General features: G+C 41.8%; 2 protein-coding genes across 3 annotated transcripts; one reads left to right on the top strand and one right to left on the bottom strand.

Annotated features, from left to right (window-relative positions):
• The first annotated feature begins 558 nt into the window (after positions 1-558).
• Positions 559-6368, top strand: LOC136532328 (casein kinase II subunit alpha-like). Of its 2 annotated transcripts, none has more exons than XR_010778213.1 (10): positions 559-1046; positions 1149-1278; positions 1837-2031; positions 3034-3191; positions 3925-4015; positions 4091-4156; positions 5215-5319; positions 5354-5444; positions 5521-5589; positions 5687-5702. XR_010778213.1 is itself a non-coding variant. In XM_066524935.1 (10 exons), exons 1-10 carry the CDS (start codon positions 727-729, stop codon positions 5738-5740), a joined length of 1230 nt encoding a protein of 409 aa, XP_066381032.1. In that variant the 5' UTR covers positions 564-726; the 3' UTR covers positions 5741-6368. The 2 variants fall into 2 exon arrangements, 1 of the variants encoding a protein (XP_066381032.1); XM_066524935.1 differs by having other exon boundaries at positions 564-1046; positions 5215-5297; positions 5381-5444; positions 5687-6368.
• Positions 6369-6538: 170 nt separating this feature from the next.
• Positions 6539-10384, bottom strand: LOC136532327 (uncharacterized). Its single transcript, XM_066524934.1, has 7 exons — positions 10225-10384; positions 8921-9268; positions 8491-8718; positions 8056-8410; positions 7789-7913; positions 7537-7672; positions 6539-7268 (listed from the first exon to the last, which is right to left on the bottom strand). The coding sequence occupies exons 2-7, from the start codon at positions 9262-9264 to the stop codon at positions 7029-7031; spliced, it is 1428 nt and encodes a 475-aa protein (XP_066381031.1). The 5' UTR covers positions 9265-9268; positions 10225-10384; the 3' UTR covers positions 6539-7028.
• Positions 10385-16757: the final 6373 nt, after the last annotated feature.

Here is a 16757-nt window from a genome sequence, read left to right as displayed (position 1 = left end):
CTGTAGCAAGGAGCCGGACGGGAGGAGCCCCAACAAAAAGCAACGTGAAAACAAGAGGAGCAGGAGGAGCTAGGGATCTGATGCTCCGACGGCTCCTCCACAGTACTGTAGTATTCGGAGCCGGAGCCGTCGGAGCCCCTCCAAAAGAGGCCCTTACATTGTTTGATTCAACTTATGCTTGTGTCGCCACACATATATACAGATAAAAAAGTGCAAGCCTCTCACACGTTCTCCTCCTAGTATCTATTTTTCATACAAACTTCATCCATGCCGATTTTTTAAACCACGATAAATCGATGCAACAAGAACATGAGCCAGTTCTTTCTCTCTCCTTGAATGCAACAAACTTCATCCATTGCTGTCGGACGGTTCAATTTATCGCAATCCATGACTATGAGTTGCTTTTTTCTCGCCACTAGAGATGACCTAACCTATGTAGATTAAACTGCAGACACCCAGTATTGGGAGTACATATGTGACATGTTGCAGAGTGTTTACCACGCCCGTACCCAACGGCCACCATTGCCAATTTGTCATTCCGGCACGGTGCGAAACAGAAGATTTTCCCGAGATTTTTACGGGCGCGAACCGCGAACCCATCCATCCACGAGCCACGGCCGAGAGGGCCCGTGCGTGCCGCTCGCTCGCTCAAAGGCCTCCTCCGTGCGGCGGCAGCGAGCCCTGCGACGCCCCCCCAATTCCCCAGCACGCCCGCGCCGCGGTTTCATGGCCTGGTGCGCCCTGCGCAGCCGCGTCCTCCCGCTCCCGGCCTCCGCCGCCACCGCCGCGCCCCACGGCCTCCTCCTACGCTTCCTCCTCTCCACCGCGGCCCCGCGTCACGCGCACCACCACCGACGCCGCCGCCGCGTCGCCCCCACGGCCTACGCCGCCGCTGCGGCTGACGCGCCGCTCCCCATGACGCCGCGCTTCGGGCGGGCCACGCGGCACCCCGGGGCGGCCGCCTCCGTGGCGCGCGTCTACGCCGACGCCAACGCCCAGCGGCCCAAGGAATACTGGGACTACGAGTCGCTCGACATCCAGTGGGGGTAGGCACAGCACACGGAGCTGGAGCTAGAGCTAGGCTTTACACTGTGATCTCCAGATTTGAAGGGTGTAGGGTTTTCGTTCTGATGTGCTTGTCCGTGCAGGGAGCAGGATGGGTACGAGGTTCTGAGGAAAGTGGGGAAGGGGAGGTACAGCGAGGTGTTCGAAGGCTTCCGGGCCAGGAGCGACGAGAGATGCGTCATTAAGATCCTCAAGCCTGTGAAGAAGAAGAAGGTGAGGCTTTGCATTTACAATGCTCTGTTGCAGTGGTTGTCACATTTCTGGCCACCAGAGACGGTGATGTGCTATTGATGGAATCATAAAACTGAAACACAGAGACTGCCTTGTAGTACTAGATTGGAGTATACCAATGTTTACCAGTCTCACCTGTTTTTGTGTTAGGCTTGAGGGTTATCTAGTTGGCTAGTTGCTTCTACTACTTATCCACTTAGGATGCCATAGAGCATGAGGCAGTGTGGTTTGGAGACATTGTAGCTGCACAGGACTCTCATATAACCATGTCATCTTGTATGCACTTAACAAATTTACAAAAAGTGGACACCTGTAAAGTTTTTGTATATATGTAAGAAATTCAGATAGGAGGTTGTCCATGCAAACTTGTGTTTTTTTTTTTCTTTCGCATTTACTCTTGTTCATTTGATCCTTTTTAGGCTTACTTGATATCCTTTTCAGTTATAGAGACAATTTGATATTGATCTTTTTTTCCTTCTATTTGCTTAGATTTGTGTGACATCATAAGGATTCATGTGGATGTCTTTTATGATGATCCAGATAAAGAGGGAAATAAAGATACTTCAGAACTTATATGGAGGGCCTAACATTGTAAAACTACTTGATGTTGTCAGAGATGATGAATCAAAGACACCTAGTCTGATCTTTGAATATGTCAACAACACTGACTTCAAAGTACTCTACCCTTCGTTATCTGATTATGATATCAGATATTATATTTTTGAATTATTAAAGGCAAGAATCTGAACCTCAAAAGTGCTCATATCTCTTGCTTCTGTCGTCTTGTTCATGCTTCAGCTATTTCATTTTTTTGCTTCTTTTTGATGATATACCTGTTTGATTCTGAGGACCTTTGCAATCAATGTAAACTTAAATTCCCATTATTTTTCTTGCGCGTTACTGACCTTAGAAGTTTTAAGAGTTCCATTAGGCTGATAAGTATGCTCTGATTTATATCCTTTTTAGCAAATATTGTTTATAAATATAAGGCATGCCATAACAGAGGTAAACCTCTTAATGCTACACAACTTACTTGGTGTAGCTTGTTAGCTCCTTTGATCTTATTGCGCACACAGAAAAAAAGATAACTAATTCTTTGAGATAATTCCCTGCCTTTGTTTTCAAAAGTACTTTGGTCGATAAACTGGTGCTGACTAATCATTCTATGTTGATTAGTGAATATTAGAAATTTAGAATATGGTAGCTCTGCATCTGTTTGGAGCTTTAGATGCTCAAGGTCTGCATTCTATTGAGTATTGAGTCACTCACTCACTCATGGAACAGTAATTGAACTGCAGAAAATAATACAGATGACCTACAATACCTTATTTTCTGAAATATCACAGTTCATAAATTCTTATTAGATTCTGAGTACCCATTAATCATATATAATATTATTCCTGTAAACCAAATTTAGATATGCATGCTCAAATCAAATTCACATGATGGACATAATTTGAACCATCATATAGATGTTTAGAGTTTGGACAAAAAACAAACTGATTCCTTTATGTATCCGGACAAGCGTCATAAAGACCAAAATAGATGCAGCATGTGGTGCTATGATGTATTTTTTCATGTGCAGTTTGCCCTGTGTCCTAATCTGGGCTAATAGATTCAGTTTTCTTGAGGATAGCTAACTATTTTACAGTTTTGCAACTTAAACGTTCAAACCATTCTATTTCTGTCAGGCTGCATTCAACTTGATGGTCTTAACTTTTCCAGGTATTTGTGTAGGCACTAGATTATTGTCATTCACGCGGTATAATGCACCGAGATGTCAAACCCCACAATGTCATGATTGACCATGAAAAGCGCCAACTTCGTCTTATTGATTGGGGTCTTGCAGAGTTCTATCATCCCAAGATGGAGTATAATGCTAGAGTTGCTTCAAGGTCAGCTGCCCTGCCCTGGCTTTGAAAACTGGCTGTTCTTGGACTTGTTCGGCATTGTATTAAAGAATATTTTATTTGTCCAAACATTCATGATAACTGTTAGTCTGTTACTATTAATAAGCCATGAATATTTTGTTGATCCAATGACCTCACCCATTCTATATTCTTCCAATAGACCTGTAAATCACAATAGGATTTTGATGTATCGTTATATTAGTTCTGGTTCATCTCTTTGTTTAGTACTAAATTTACGTTAAATTTATGTTATACCCAGTATATAAATAGTAAATTATTGTGTCGCACTGTTTCGTAAAAAACATCTCTGTTTAAAAAGGCGATGCCTAGGCGCTAGCCGCTAGGCAGTGCACCGCCTCACCATCGCCAAACACCTAGGTGTGGGCTTGACTTGATGTATGTAAAGAAACGGGACAAATTAGGGATGGAGAAAGATAAACTACAATCATACACCCTTATAGATGCATGGTAATATCATTTTTTTTCTCCTGTTCTGATATGCTAAATTTCCTGTATTTAGCATGGTAGTACTCTGACTGGCCACAAAAGAACAAACGCCTAGCAATGACTACAGATGCCTAGATGCTAGGCGGAGCCTAACCACCTGCCTAGTGCCTAGCGCTTTTTTAAACATTGATGAATTGAAAATATATTACTCTCTAGCTGCCTCTCGTTGCCTTTGTCCCCTTGGTTTACCATGTCCTTTTGCTATTTACAGATGCTACAAGGGTCCTGAACTGCTTGTGGATTTGTTAGATTATGATTACTCATTGGATTTGTGGAGCCTTGGTTGCATATTCGCAGCAATGGTAAGTGGCAAGAATATGATCAATTTGTTATCTTGGCTAACAGACCTGTGTTGATGTGCTATATGGTACTAACAGATATTCCGAGTGGACCCTTTCTTTAGTGGCCAGGATAATTATGATCAATTAGTGAAAATATCTGAGGTAAGTTTGAAGCTGCTCTGTGTTGAAATGTCCTGTCATCGTGCTTTTCTATGTCACTTAATCTAGTGCTTTAAATGGAATAATGCAACGATTGCAAGCCTTACGAGTTGTCACTTGATTATGTACTCCATCTGTCCCTGAATAAATAGATTTCTGGAGTTGTCTTAAGTCAAACTTTTCAAACTTTGACCGAATTTGTAGAAAAAAACATCAAGATTTATGATATCAAACTAGTATCATTAGATGTACCATAGAATATATTTTCATAATATGCTCAATTTATATTATAGATGTTGTTACTATTTTCTATAAAGTTAGTTAAATTTAAAAAAGTTTGACTGGCACGGATTCTAGGAATTGATTTATTTGGGGACAGAGGGAGTATTCAGATGTTGCATTAATTTAATTAATCTATTTAAACAGCACAAGTTAATCAGTTCATGTGACATTATTGTTTGCATCTGCTATGTGAGCTTTAGAGTCACCCTGGAGTTATTAATGGCAAGTTCATATGTTATTTCAGCATCTTTTATTTGGACCTTAATAGCATACTGTCATAGCCTTGGTTGTACAGAAAGTTGACTGAATGTAAAGTTGCTAAAATTAGCTTGTTGTGTATTGTTGATTTATGGATACTGACATATCAGTGGCACGTGTCGCCCTGTATATTTACTGCAAAGTTTATATATTTATAAACAATAAACTTAAGTGTATTCTACTAACCAAATTTTCATTAGTGATGGCTAGAGTATTAAAAAAATGTCTAGATGCTGCAGTATCTTCTATGTACTACCTTTGTGTTCATTGCCATTATTGCATCATCACCTTGTGTTGCTTTTGAGTTCATTGTGATTGGCTACTGCATCTTGTATATGTGGTGCACCACAGTTGCAGTTGAGATTTTGAATACACCCTAAAGATCCTAAACCCTAGCCATTTTAGCAGTACAATTTCCTCTGATCCCCTGCTCCTGCATTTCCTGAAGAAATGGTTGTTTGAAAGCATATAACGTCTTATTTGTTTGTATAATACATGCAATTCGTGTTTCTGTTCTGCAGGTTCTTGGCACAGGAGATTTGTATAACTACCTGGAAAAATATGGCCTCCAGCTTGACCCACAGCTTGAAAGACTTGTTGGAAGGTCATTGTTTTGGAGTTTGGATAATCTTGCAGACTATCATGATCTTTATTTTGGATGATCTAATTAAGTTTTTGTGGCTACAGACATAATAGGAAACCATGGCCCAAGTTTGTCAATGCTAGGAACAGACACCTTGCGACACCTGAGGTGACTCTTGTCGGCTTTTGATTACTGTAGTATACTCCCCATTTCTTGTTTTTTTACAAGTATCTACCTTTTACAGGCTATTGATTTGGTAGATAAACTCCTCCGGTATGATCACCAAGAAAGGCCTACAGCCAAGGAAACCATGGTACCTCTCGCCTACATTCTTGAAGAAAGTTACTTGATGAGTATGGCATGCATAACTTCAAAAGCTTATGCTAAAAACATCTATTTGATGTTTGCAGGCTCACCCGTATTTCAATCCAGTAAGAACTTCCGAAAGCAAGACAAATTCATAATAGCTAATTAGCTATAAGATGCACAGAGGTGCACATTCTTTTTTTTTTTTTGCCCCCCGAGTGGCCCAATACTGTCATGCAAGGCAGATGGCATATTTTTCAACTAGGGCGAAAGATATAGAGAAATACTTGATTTTAAGGCAGGTGCATGGTTTGTTCAGCATGTGTCTTGGCCAGCATGTAATGCAAGTGTCAAATTTTTGTGTTTGAGTTAATTCCTTTTCTCTTGCCGTTCTAGTGCGAATAATTTATTTCACCAGTGGGCTTGAACACTGCATGACTGATTTATGGTCATTATTTACCTCAGTCACATTTCAATGTTAACGGATTCTTTTTCTACCCTCTACCAGGGTAGTCGCCTCAGTTAAATTGTTAAAAGTGTTCAGATTGTGTCAGTGACGATGTTTGCTTGGATGGAGAATTTTGAGGTAGCCCACCGTGGTTACTGGCTTTGCAAGCGCTAGTTTCTCTACGTCTTCCCATGAGGCTGGGGCGAATTCTGTTTCCATCGCTCGCGTCTCCTTTGAGATGCGCAGTGGAGCTTCCTACTCGTAGCTGTTCGCACCCGACATTTCGAGACTCGTTCAAAAGTGAACTCATTGCCAGTGACCAATTCGAAGTTGTTGATCTGCCGTAAGCCAAAAATATCGAGTCAGCGGGGAATTCGAAGTTGTTGACCTGCCGTGAGCCAAAGCCCAAAAGTACAATCTCACCGAGTCAGCGGGGAATTAACAGCACCCGTCGTTCAATGTTTACGAACCAAGTCAACAGGGAACTACAGCACCCGCTCATTCAATATTCATATAGGAGTATTGGGTTTAGCAAAATTACGAACTACAAGGCTCTTCACAATGTCCGGAAGAGGTAAGCACGAACTGACCCAGGTCCCAAAGCTAACACATGCTTGCAAGCTTAGACGGAACATGCCAAAAGATGATGACAGTGGATGTACTTGGGCACAACTTATGCCACCAAACTGGCCTCAAAACGCATGCTGAACCTGCTACAAGTTTCCTAGCGTAAATTAGTCCGCAACCTAAACTGACTATTTTTTTTAACACACGGGGGAGTCTCCCGGATACTCTTAAGAAGAAAGGTGAGGCGCCACGCGGGAGCCAGCGCTCGAACCGCTGGCGGGCTCTCAGCTGACCAACCGAGCCCCCGCTCGGTTCTCAACCTAAACTGGCTATAAGCTCTCCAATTACAAACATAAACAGCCGGCCAAGCATTACTGTCACTTGCAGGGAAGATTCAGCGTATACCCATAATGGCTCCCCAGATACCAAGATTAGAAACCAAAGAAACCAAGCTCAGTTGCCCTTTCCTTCTCGAATGTCTCAAAGTACTGGTATATGATTGTGACAGCGAGCAGAATACCAGTTCCTGAACCGATTGCACCCATGAAATCAGCTAGAACAGTCAACGCGCCAATGCACACTCCACCAAATGCCGCAGCAGTTGGGATATATCTGTTCAGTTCCTTTTGCAGGTTTGACTCACGATGACCTGGCATCACCATTTGTTGTTCCTGTTGAAATGCCAGGGTAAGGGTTTACAGGTCACTCTAGCATGAAAATCTTGCATTTGAAAAATATCGCCCTAGTTGCGTGACAATTTTAAATTCATAATAGAAGCAAAAAAAAAAAAAAAAGGCACAGACAAGCACAACAGCATGTGCTTTGATGATAATAATGTTGTGTCCATGCAAGGTCATGTCATATAAACTATCATACAGGGCAGGAACAGTGGCTTAGGGGCCCACAGGGCAGGGGAGGATTGCTATCCATTATTTTTACCTTCAGCTGCTTAGCAACATCCTTCGCTGATGAACCAGAAACTTCAATCCATGTCTTTGAGAAGAGAGCACAGGCTGACAGCATAAATACCACATAGAACAATGCATGGAATGGATTTGCCAGAACATCAGCCAAGCTGCAGATTCAAACATTTGAAGCTCACATCATTAATAGTTCATTCAATGTTAACAAAATCATAAGCAAAGACTCATCAAAGAGAAGGCAGTAAAATAAAAGAAATTAATTATTCACCTTGATGGTGCAGTCACATAGTAAGCAAGACCACCAACAGGAACAGAGTGGCCAGAGTACTCAGATTCCTTCCATTTCCCAAGAAGGTTAACAAGGAAATTTCCACTGTATTTCCTGTAGAGAAGCTGCCACAAACATTTTAGTCCTTGCACATTCATGTAAAGATCAATTGTAATGAAGCACTGGAAGCGGCCATAGAAACATTTCAATCCTTGCACATTCATGCAAAGATCAAATGTAATGCAGCACCGGAATTTAAGTACATACCTGGGATATGAAATAGAGGTTGGTAATCAGTGCAGAGTGCAGAATGATAGGCATGTTGGAAGTGTAGAACAGCTTGATTGGGTATGAGCCTTGTTGACCACGAGCATTCTTTGACCTCACTGGAAGCACAACGCGGAAGCCTTGGAAGTAGATAACTATGAGGAAGACCAAGACAGTAGCAAGTAAATTGGTGACATTTGGGAGATTCTGACGGTAGAAAGCCTCGCGTAGAGCACGGACTTTATCAGTTCGAGTAATCAACAGATGGAACAATGCAATGACTGCCCCTTCAAATTCAGCACCACGCCCACTGTTGATGGTTGTTGGGCTAAATGCCTTCCAGATGATATTCTCACTACATGGGAAGTGGAGTTTACCATAAGCTACCATGTACAGAATAGCAAATCAATGAGGGGCGGAATTTAATATGCTTACCAGATATTAGTAGCAATGAACAGAGAGATACCAGATCCCAAACCATAGCCTTTCTGTAGGAGTTCATCTAGACAGATGACAATGATACCAGCAAAGAAAAGCTGAAGTATAATAAGAATAGCATTCCCAGTTCCAAGTTGGCTCACACTGCCATACATTCCAGAGAGAACATATGCCACAGCTTCTCCAATAGCAATCAGGATACCAAGCAACTTCTGCGCACCATTTCTGAATAAAAAGTACACTATGCATCACGAGAAAATCACTAGACACGAGAATAAGAACCATAAAGCTTTGCAGTTCTCAATGGCATTCAATTGATAGAAGGATGGATATGCAACACATAGAATGTAGCATGTCCATATAAGGAAAGTATCCACCAGTACATATAGAAGTAAATTTGATGTCTATATTATTCAACAATACTTACAGCAGAGCACGATCCTCCCTCACACTGTTGTCAACTTCAATAATCTTTGATCCCACTAGAAGTTGCATCACCATTCCAGATGTTACAATTGGAGTGATACCCAGTTCCATAACAGTACCACGGTTTGATGCAAGAATAACACGCATCCAGTAGAAAGGGTCAGCGCCAGTAGTTGAATGAATGCCATAGAGCGGGAGCTGGCTGCAGACCAGGAAAATGAAGAGAGAAATGACCGTGTAGATCACTTTCTCTCTGAATGGTATTTTCCTATCAGCACTCTGTACTTCTGGCAAGAAAGCCAGAAATGGCCTCACAAGATGGAGTACTCGAAAACCGCCAGCCATCTCTCTATATTAAAGAAGAGATATTGATAAGCATTATGTACAATGTGCACCAAATCAAGTAACATAATGAAACCCATCCTACTCTATTGTGTGGCCACAATTCTTATGAAAAAGATGCATCCGTCCATTAGAGGTAAAACATAAGCAAGCCAACCAAAATACATGTACATGCAGACAAAGGAAGAGCAGCCCAAGAAAATGAAAACTAGAGCTAATACAACCATCAAGGGCATAATAGGAAAAATGTGCAGAGAAAAATAAATTCTTGAATTAATTTGCCATTTAACCCGCTCATTTCCTTGTAGTGACTTGATAGATGAGATTCAGTCAAGAAAAGTGATTTAGAGAGCTGTACTTAAGTACTAACTGCACAAAACGAAGAAGTGAATTTGCGGTACCTATTGTTGCCAACACATCTAGAAGGCCAGGCAATTTGCATGATAAGGAAAAAATATTGTTATAATCTTGTCCCAAACCAACCATTAAACTAAACTCTAACTACAAATCTGCATGACCGTTCCGATCGACCCACGGAAATGACAAAAGGAAACTACCCACAATTCAAACATCAAACCCACCACATATAACGTGGCTTCACAACTCATATACTATACAAAAAACAGGCGCGAATCAAAATTCTACAGAACACACCGACCAAGTAACCGTACATGGACCCTAGATTCGTATATGGATCTGGACGTTGCGCCTACTAGCTCGATCACATAAAACAATGTCGAATCCTTCGAAACAAAAGCCGGAACCACATGATACGCTTCTAAACCTCACGCTCACAGATCTCGGAGACCCAGGGTGTACAAATGTACACCGGATAATTTTTGCCAAAACAAAAATCAAAGTTCGTAATTGGATCCGATCCGATCCGAACACAAGTATCTTATAAGCTAGGGTCTGGGTGCTCCGTTTCTCACAGCAGGAGCGGAAGACACGCGGTGGGCGTACCTGTTGGGTGCTCGTCGCCGGCGAAGGGCCCGAGAGACAGACCTGCGCACCTGGCTTAACGCGGCAGCGGTCTCCCAGTCGTCGCCGCTAGAGACAGAGAGCGCACGCGAGGGGCACGGGAGAAGAGAACCACGAAAGAGAGGGAGTGAGGGGGTGGAAACGGGAGAACAAACGGCAGGGCCGGGGAGGCCCACAATTAAAGCTGGTGGCTGTCATCAGCCTGCCACGGATTTGGTCGTTGGAACAGTTTGTAGGCTGTTGAAACTTGGAAGTGTCGACCGCTATGAAATGCTGAAAGAAGGAGGCTCAGGTTCTTATTGGGCCAAAAGTTGTGTGCACAATCGCTCACAAGTAGTACAGTTGAATGGGCCAGTAACAAGAGCCATACACGAAGCCCAGTAATAACTGCTACATCCTTCAAGAGCGTTGGGCTTGGTAGCGTAGGATAGGGTGGCTCGTATTGGACTGGAGGACGCGATGAGGCAGCTGAGGTCTTTTTTTTTTTGACACAGCTTCGGTTTCTTGCTACTAGGTATGAAGGAGATAGACCAGGTACACCTAAAAATAGTGATTTTATGGGCTCATGGTTTATTTTGAGAGGAGAAAGAAAAACGACTTGGAGCCAGAGCCGAAGCCACCGAAGCTCTACCAAACGGGATCTAAATTGATGCGCCTATATTGATGCAAAAGATATGTTTGTTTCTATACATACAATATACTAGCAAACATATCCATGCGTCATAATGAAAGAAAAACTCTCACATGTTCAAAATGCAAAAACAATGTTTATAACTATATTTTTTCCTCATTTCTATACCCCTAGCACAAAATAATGCACCCACGAAGGCAACCAGCACACCCCTTCTAATTTCCAATAGCTCCGTAGTTCCAACAGTGACTTATGAGCTATAGCTCTAAGCATTTTATTTTATATTTTAATATAAGAGAGAAAAGCGATCTCTTGACCAAGAGCCAGTCTCGTACACATATTTCAAGATCATTTGAGGCTGTCATATGAGTCTAATCATACTATGAGCAATTGTTAAAATTTAACATTAGAGAGACTGTCTTAGAGCGGTGCCCTAAACTGGGTTATGTCGTCAACACTCCCAATTGATCCTAGCCATCGTCTAACCTAGATTTGTTTCGCCAATCAAAACGCCAGCTCGAACCAAAGAGCTACATGTACACCCGATCCTTTTGTGACTAAATTTGCGAAAGTAAAATGAAGTTGGATCGAACTAATAGTAATAAGTTACCCTAGGTCCCTATGACAATGTTAAATCGGTGATAGAGCTGTTCTATGTCCATGATAATCCAGTGTACTACCTCCATCCCAAATTATAAGTCATTTCAAGAATCTTGGAGAATCAAAGGATCTCAAGTTTAATTAAATTTATATGATAAAATAATAATATTATTGTAACAACTAAGTATCATTAGATTCTTCATTAATTATATTTTTATAGTATATCTATTTTATGTTATAAATCTTTTTAATTTTATTTATATAATTTTGGTCAAACTTGAGATGCTTTGACTCTCCAAGATTCTTGGAATGACTTATCATTTGGAGAGAATTATTTCCTTGGCCCTAACAAAACTGCCTCTTAGTTCCTTGGCCCTTTTTTGGCCGAACTTGCTTATTTAGCCCAGATTCGAGTTTGGTTTGGTTTCTTGGCCCTTCCGTCAGTTTGATGAGGTAAACAGGGTTAAGTTGTACGCGAAAAGACTATTTTGCCCCTGGCACCAAATGAAAAAGATCAGCAGCCTACAGATGCTCTGTATGGTTTTTTCAGATTGCTTAGTATCTATATTTCATAAAATGATCTACAATAATTTTTTGGAGCATGGAATCACTATTATATATATATATATATATTATATATAGTATATATATATATATATATATATATATATTATATATATATATATATATATATATATATATATATTATATATATATATATATATATATATATATTTGCACATGACCCACACGGACTATTAAGATGCATATAAAATCCACAATTATAATTCAAGTGCACACATACGCAATAATAAGTTTGATAAATACAGGAGACGTTCAAGTTCACATGAGAGCATCATACAAGAGCAAGTTCACATGACAACATCATACAGAAGATGTTCAAGTTCACAAATAAGCCAAGTTCACAAATAAGCCTTCATACATAACATGTTCAAGCTCACATGGCATCAAATATGAGAACAAGCATATCTAAAATCAAAGACTAAGCCATCTTTTACTTCTTGTGCTCATTGCAGGGCTAGGTGGTTGAATTTTTTTTGCTTCTAGTACTCATGGAGGGGCTGTCAAGTGGCACATTTGTAGTTGTAACATTCTTACTACCTAGCACTTGCTTCTTCTTTGTGGGTTTCACCTTCTTGTTACCCTTGGCCTTGATAGGTGGTTCTATGTGTGAGGGATGCTCGATGGAAAGTGCTTTCGGCTGATTTGAGCCACTTCTTGACCTACAAACATTTATTTTCAGCAGCAAATGATGATAGTTTAATATACAATAGTCGAATGGAAAAAAAATTCATAAGTAGAAAAAAACACCTCTTTGATAGTCCAGAGCTAGATTTATTTAGTTTTCTCTTAGTTTTACTTGAAATCTCCAAGCATTGGCTGTTATGATAGAGAGCATCTATTTAGTTTCATTACCAAACTATCGTTAACGCTAACACAAAATTTCAGCACTAGTGTCAATTACCTTCTAGATGCTTCAGGAGTACGATCATCGCTTTTTCTTTTTTTGCTACTTGTTGTTTCCAAGTTTTGACTAGAGGGGCAAAGTCAATATTTAGTATTGATGACAAGTTTGAAATAACAACTAGAGGAAGTAATAATTTGCAAATCTTGGTGGAAAAGACATGGATGCAGCCAGTGCATCCTCCTCCAAAGGAACAATAGAATTTTGAGCAGATTTGGCCCTCTTCTTTGGTGGTCCCCTACAAGAACAATACATGTCATCACTATATTTTGTTAGGAAGAAAAAACATAAATGATAGAAAAAGTAAACACATTATTACCTGATCGCTTTCATAGCTTCAATGTCTTCTAGTTTGCCCTTCTTATAGTTATGCCAATGATGTCCATAGCCCTCACAAATAGGGCACTTGTGTTGCCCTTTCCTTTTTTTTTGTCACCATTGCCTTTATGCCTTTTAGTTTTAGGCCTACTCGCTACTGTTGTCAATAAGGGTGGATGCATGAAAAATCCATGGGTAGATTTAGGCCATTGTGACTTGTCAGGCATAGCAGGAATAAGCTGATTATATGCAACTCTAAATTTCTTCACTGAGTAATACAAGTCAACATATTTGTCAATTGGTTCATCACTAAGCGAGGTGATGAATGCTAATGCATGCTTGCAAGGTATGCCCAAAACCTACCATTTCCTACAGGTGCAAGTCCTCTCTTGTAGGTTGACCACGAACCGAAATCCACTACCTCCCATTGCGGTCACTTCATTAACCTCTTCTGAACATTCTTCCACTTCCAAGTTTAATTCTCTACTCCTCTCATTCAAATCCTTTATTAAGTGGGGTAGAATCAAACCATGAAATTTCTTTGATATTTTACTTCTTTGGTTCCACTTGCTCATGAGTATTTGCCTAATCTTATCCATCAAATCATCCAAGTTCATGGACTTGTGTTGCTTAATCCAATTGTTGAAGCATTCTGCAAGGTTGCTGGTCATGTAGTCTACCTTGCTTCTAGTAGAGAATTGGCTTCTTGTCCATAAATTTTTGTGTTAATTCCTTATATAGTTAGTTGCAGTAGGCTTTTCTCTCTCCATGGCAACCCAATTTTTTAAACAAATATTGGTTCCATGAGCAAGCAGCTGCCCACAGGTGGTCATCAAAAACCTTTCCATGGAACCTCTTTTTAAAGTTGGTCACCAAATGGAATATACATTCCCTATGTTCAGCCCTTGGAAATACTTGAGCCACCCCTGCCATCACAGCCTATCCTGCATCTATGCAAGGCTTAAATGCAAAGAAGAATCTTCTAAATTTGATCTTGTCATTAATAGTGTGATGGTCAATAATGACTAAGCTACCAGGCCAACAACTTTCAATTTGTGATTTGAACCTATAAAGGTTGTCGAAACAACTATCCCAATCTCCATAATGGTGTTTCAATGCTAACTCCTTATCATCATAAACTCTGTGATATGGAATTTGTACCTTATGACGTTCTTTTAGCTTCTGCTACAATTCCGTTGCACCCAAAGTTGCATCTGTAATGAGGAAGTCCTTCACCTTTTCACAAATCCAATGCTTGGTTGCATTCTTCACATTCTTCTTCCTTCTAGAACTAGAACAAGTGTGAGCAAAAGGTTTTTTTACCTACAAAAATAGAATATAAAAGCAATTAGTAACCAAAAAACAACACAAAGGGATACAGGAAAAAAATAATGTTCAAAAATTGAAATTACCGTGACAGAGGTACTGCCCTTAGTGGTAGCTACATACAACCACCATTGACACTTGTCCTTGTCTCTTCTTGAATAATATGCCCTAAACCTTTGAGGTCTACTTTTAGCAATATTGAACTCAAACTGATTTTTAATTGCATGCTGAGAAATAGCCAATATGAAAATAGCCATGCTAGAATAAGTAGAGCCTACTACCATTGGAGGATCATCTGTGTCATACTCTACATTTGGAGCATTATTTCCATCATCACGTGGCACCTCATCTTCCTCCTGTACTTCTTCATCATCTTCATCATCATCCTCATCATCTTCCTCCTCTTCCTCATCCTCACTATTATCCTCGGACTCATCACCTCTCTTCTGAGCTTCAATTGGATAATTCACAACCTAAAGTGCATTCTGTGGTACAGTCTCCAAGTACATTGCCTCTTCATCTACACCTATATGTTCATTCTGTGGTGCAGGGTTCCTAAGATAATCATCCTCATCAGGCTCTATGTTGTTTATGGGTTGGCTATCATTAAAATCCCACTTTGTGACAGGCTCATATGGATCAGAAGGGCCTCGATATACAATGAACATGATGATAACCTTGTTCTTGCATTGCTTACTAAACATAGACATCAAATCTTGGTCGGATTTTCTTTCAGGGAAGGTTTTTAGGGCTTCATCATAGTACTGAACATGAGCTACTTCCATATAGCCTGGAGGATATTTCTATACCACTGATTCTACAAAATCATTGAAATTTGTTCTATCTGAATCCACAACCATCTCAAAGCTAAAACAATTAACATCCTTTCTACGAGTCTTACTATTGCCCAACAATTTGATTTCCAACTTGAAACTAGAATCAAACCTACACAAGGAATACGCCATATTCATAGCCACGCAAATTTGTAGGTGTAGGTGCTGAAAATGAAAACGATGATGGCATACTCACCCTTCGAGCGAGTCATTCCCCTTCGAACCCTGGCCAGCAGCAGCCCCAGAAATATGCGAAACGCGACCGGCGGCGAGGCTCTGCTCGGCGCCCTCGGTCATAGCTCCGTCGCTCGTGGCGCCCTGCTCGGCCGGCCCCGGGGCGCCCTGGCTGGCGCCGCCGGCTCCCTTGCCCGCGCGGCCGACGGCCAGGCCTAACCGGTCGGCGGCCAGCCCCGTGGCGGCTTGCCTCGCGCGGCCCACTGCCAACCCCGATGCCAGCCGGGTCGCCATGCTCTGTCGCGAAGGTGGTGGATCCGGCACCGGCGCAGGTGGATCCATCGGCGAGACCTCGTCGGAGTCGGCCTTTTCCATCGCCGGCGGCTAGGGTTTGGGAGCCCGACGCCCGAATACGCGAACGCCAGAAACTACGACCGCGGCTCTCTCGAACGGGTACGGGAAAGAGAGAGAGACTCGCCGCCCCCTCCAAGGGGTAAGGTTATTTTTGTCTTTTCTCGGGCGTTTCATATTCTGGCTCGCGGCAGAGATGGACGGAAGGGCAAAAAAAAAACCAAACAAAACTCTATTGTGGGCCAAATAAATAAGTTCAACCAAAAATGGGCCAAAAAAACTAAGAGGCACTTTTGTTAGGGCCAAGCAAATAATTCTCTATATAATTTGGAACGAAGGGAGTACCATAGTACGGATCTATAACTAGTCCCGGTATCACAATCAATTTCTTCTTACTGTGTGTATACACACCTATCATGGATTCATGGCAATGCATGCTGCCCGCATCCAACGACAACGAGCTTCAGTGAATGCGAATCCCACGCCCTTACACAGTTGAACTCGTGCTTCCAACACTGTCGACTCCATCGAGGCCAGCGGGGAGAAAAAAAAAAAGCGTCGTCGTACTTGTACGTGCCGAGCCCGGTGCGAGTCGGCACAGCGCCCACCAAACGCGGCCATCTCGACATGGGTCGGTGGTCAGCCGGCGCCCCACCTGCGCGGTGGCGGGAGCCAACACCACGCGCGGCGATCCACGCGCCCTACCAGCTAGCCCGTGGTCCCGGGGCTACTACCTTAGATACAGTATACGTACACGGAAAATTCAGCAAAACACGCGCGTACGGGATGCGCGGCG

Source organism: Miscanthus floridulus, unplaced genomic scaffold, assembly GCF_019320115.1.
Source record: "Miscanthus floridulus cultivar M001 unplaced genomic scaffold, ASM1932011v1 fs_580_2_3, whole genome shotgun sequence".
In the NCBI taxonomy this organism is placed as follows: Eukaryota; Viridiplantae; Streptophyta; class Magnoliopsida; order Poales; family Poaceae; genus Miscanthus; species Miscanthus floridulus.
This window is presented reverse-complemented; position numbering and strand designations above follow the sequence as displayed.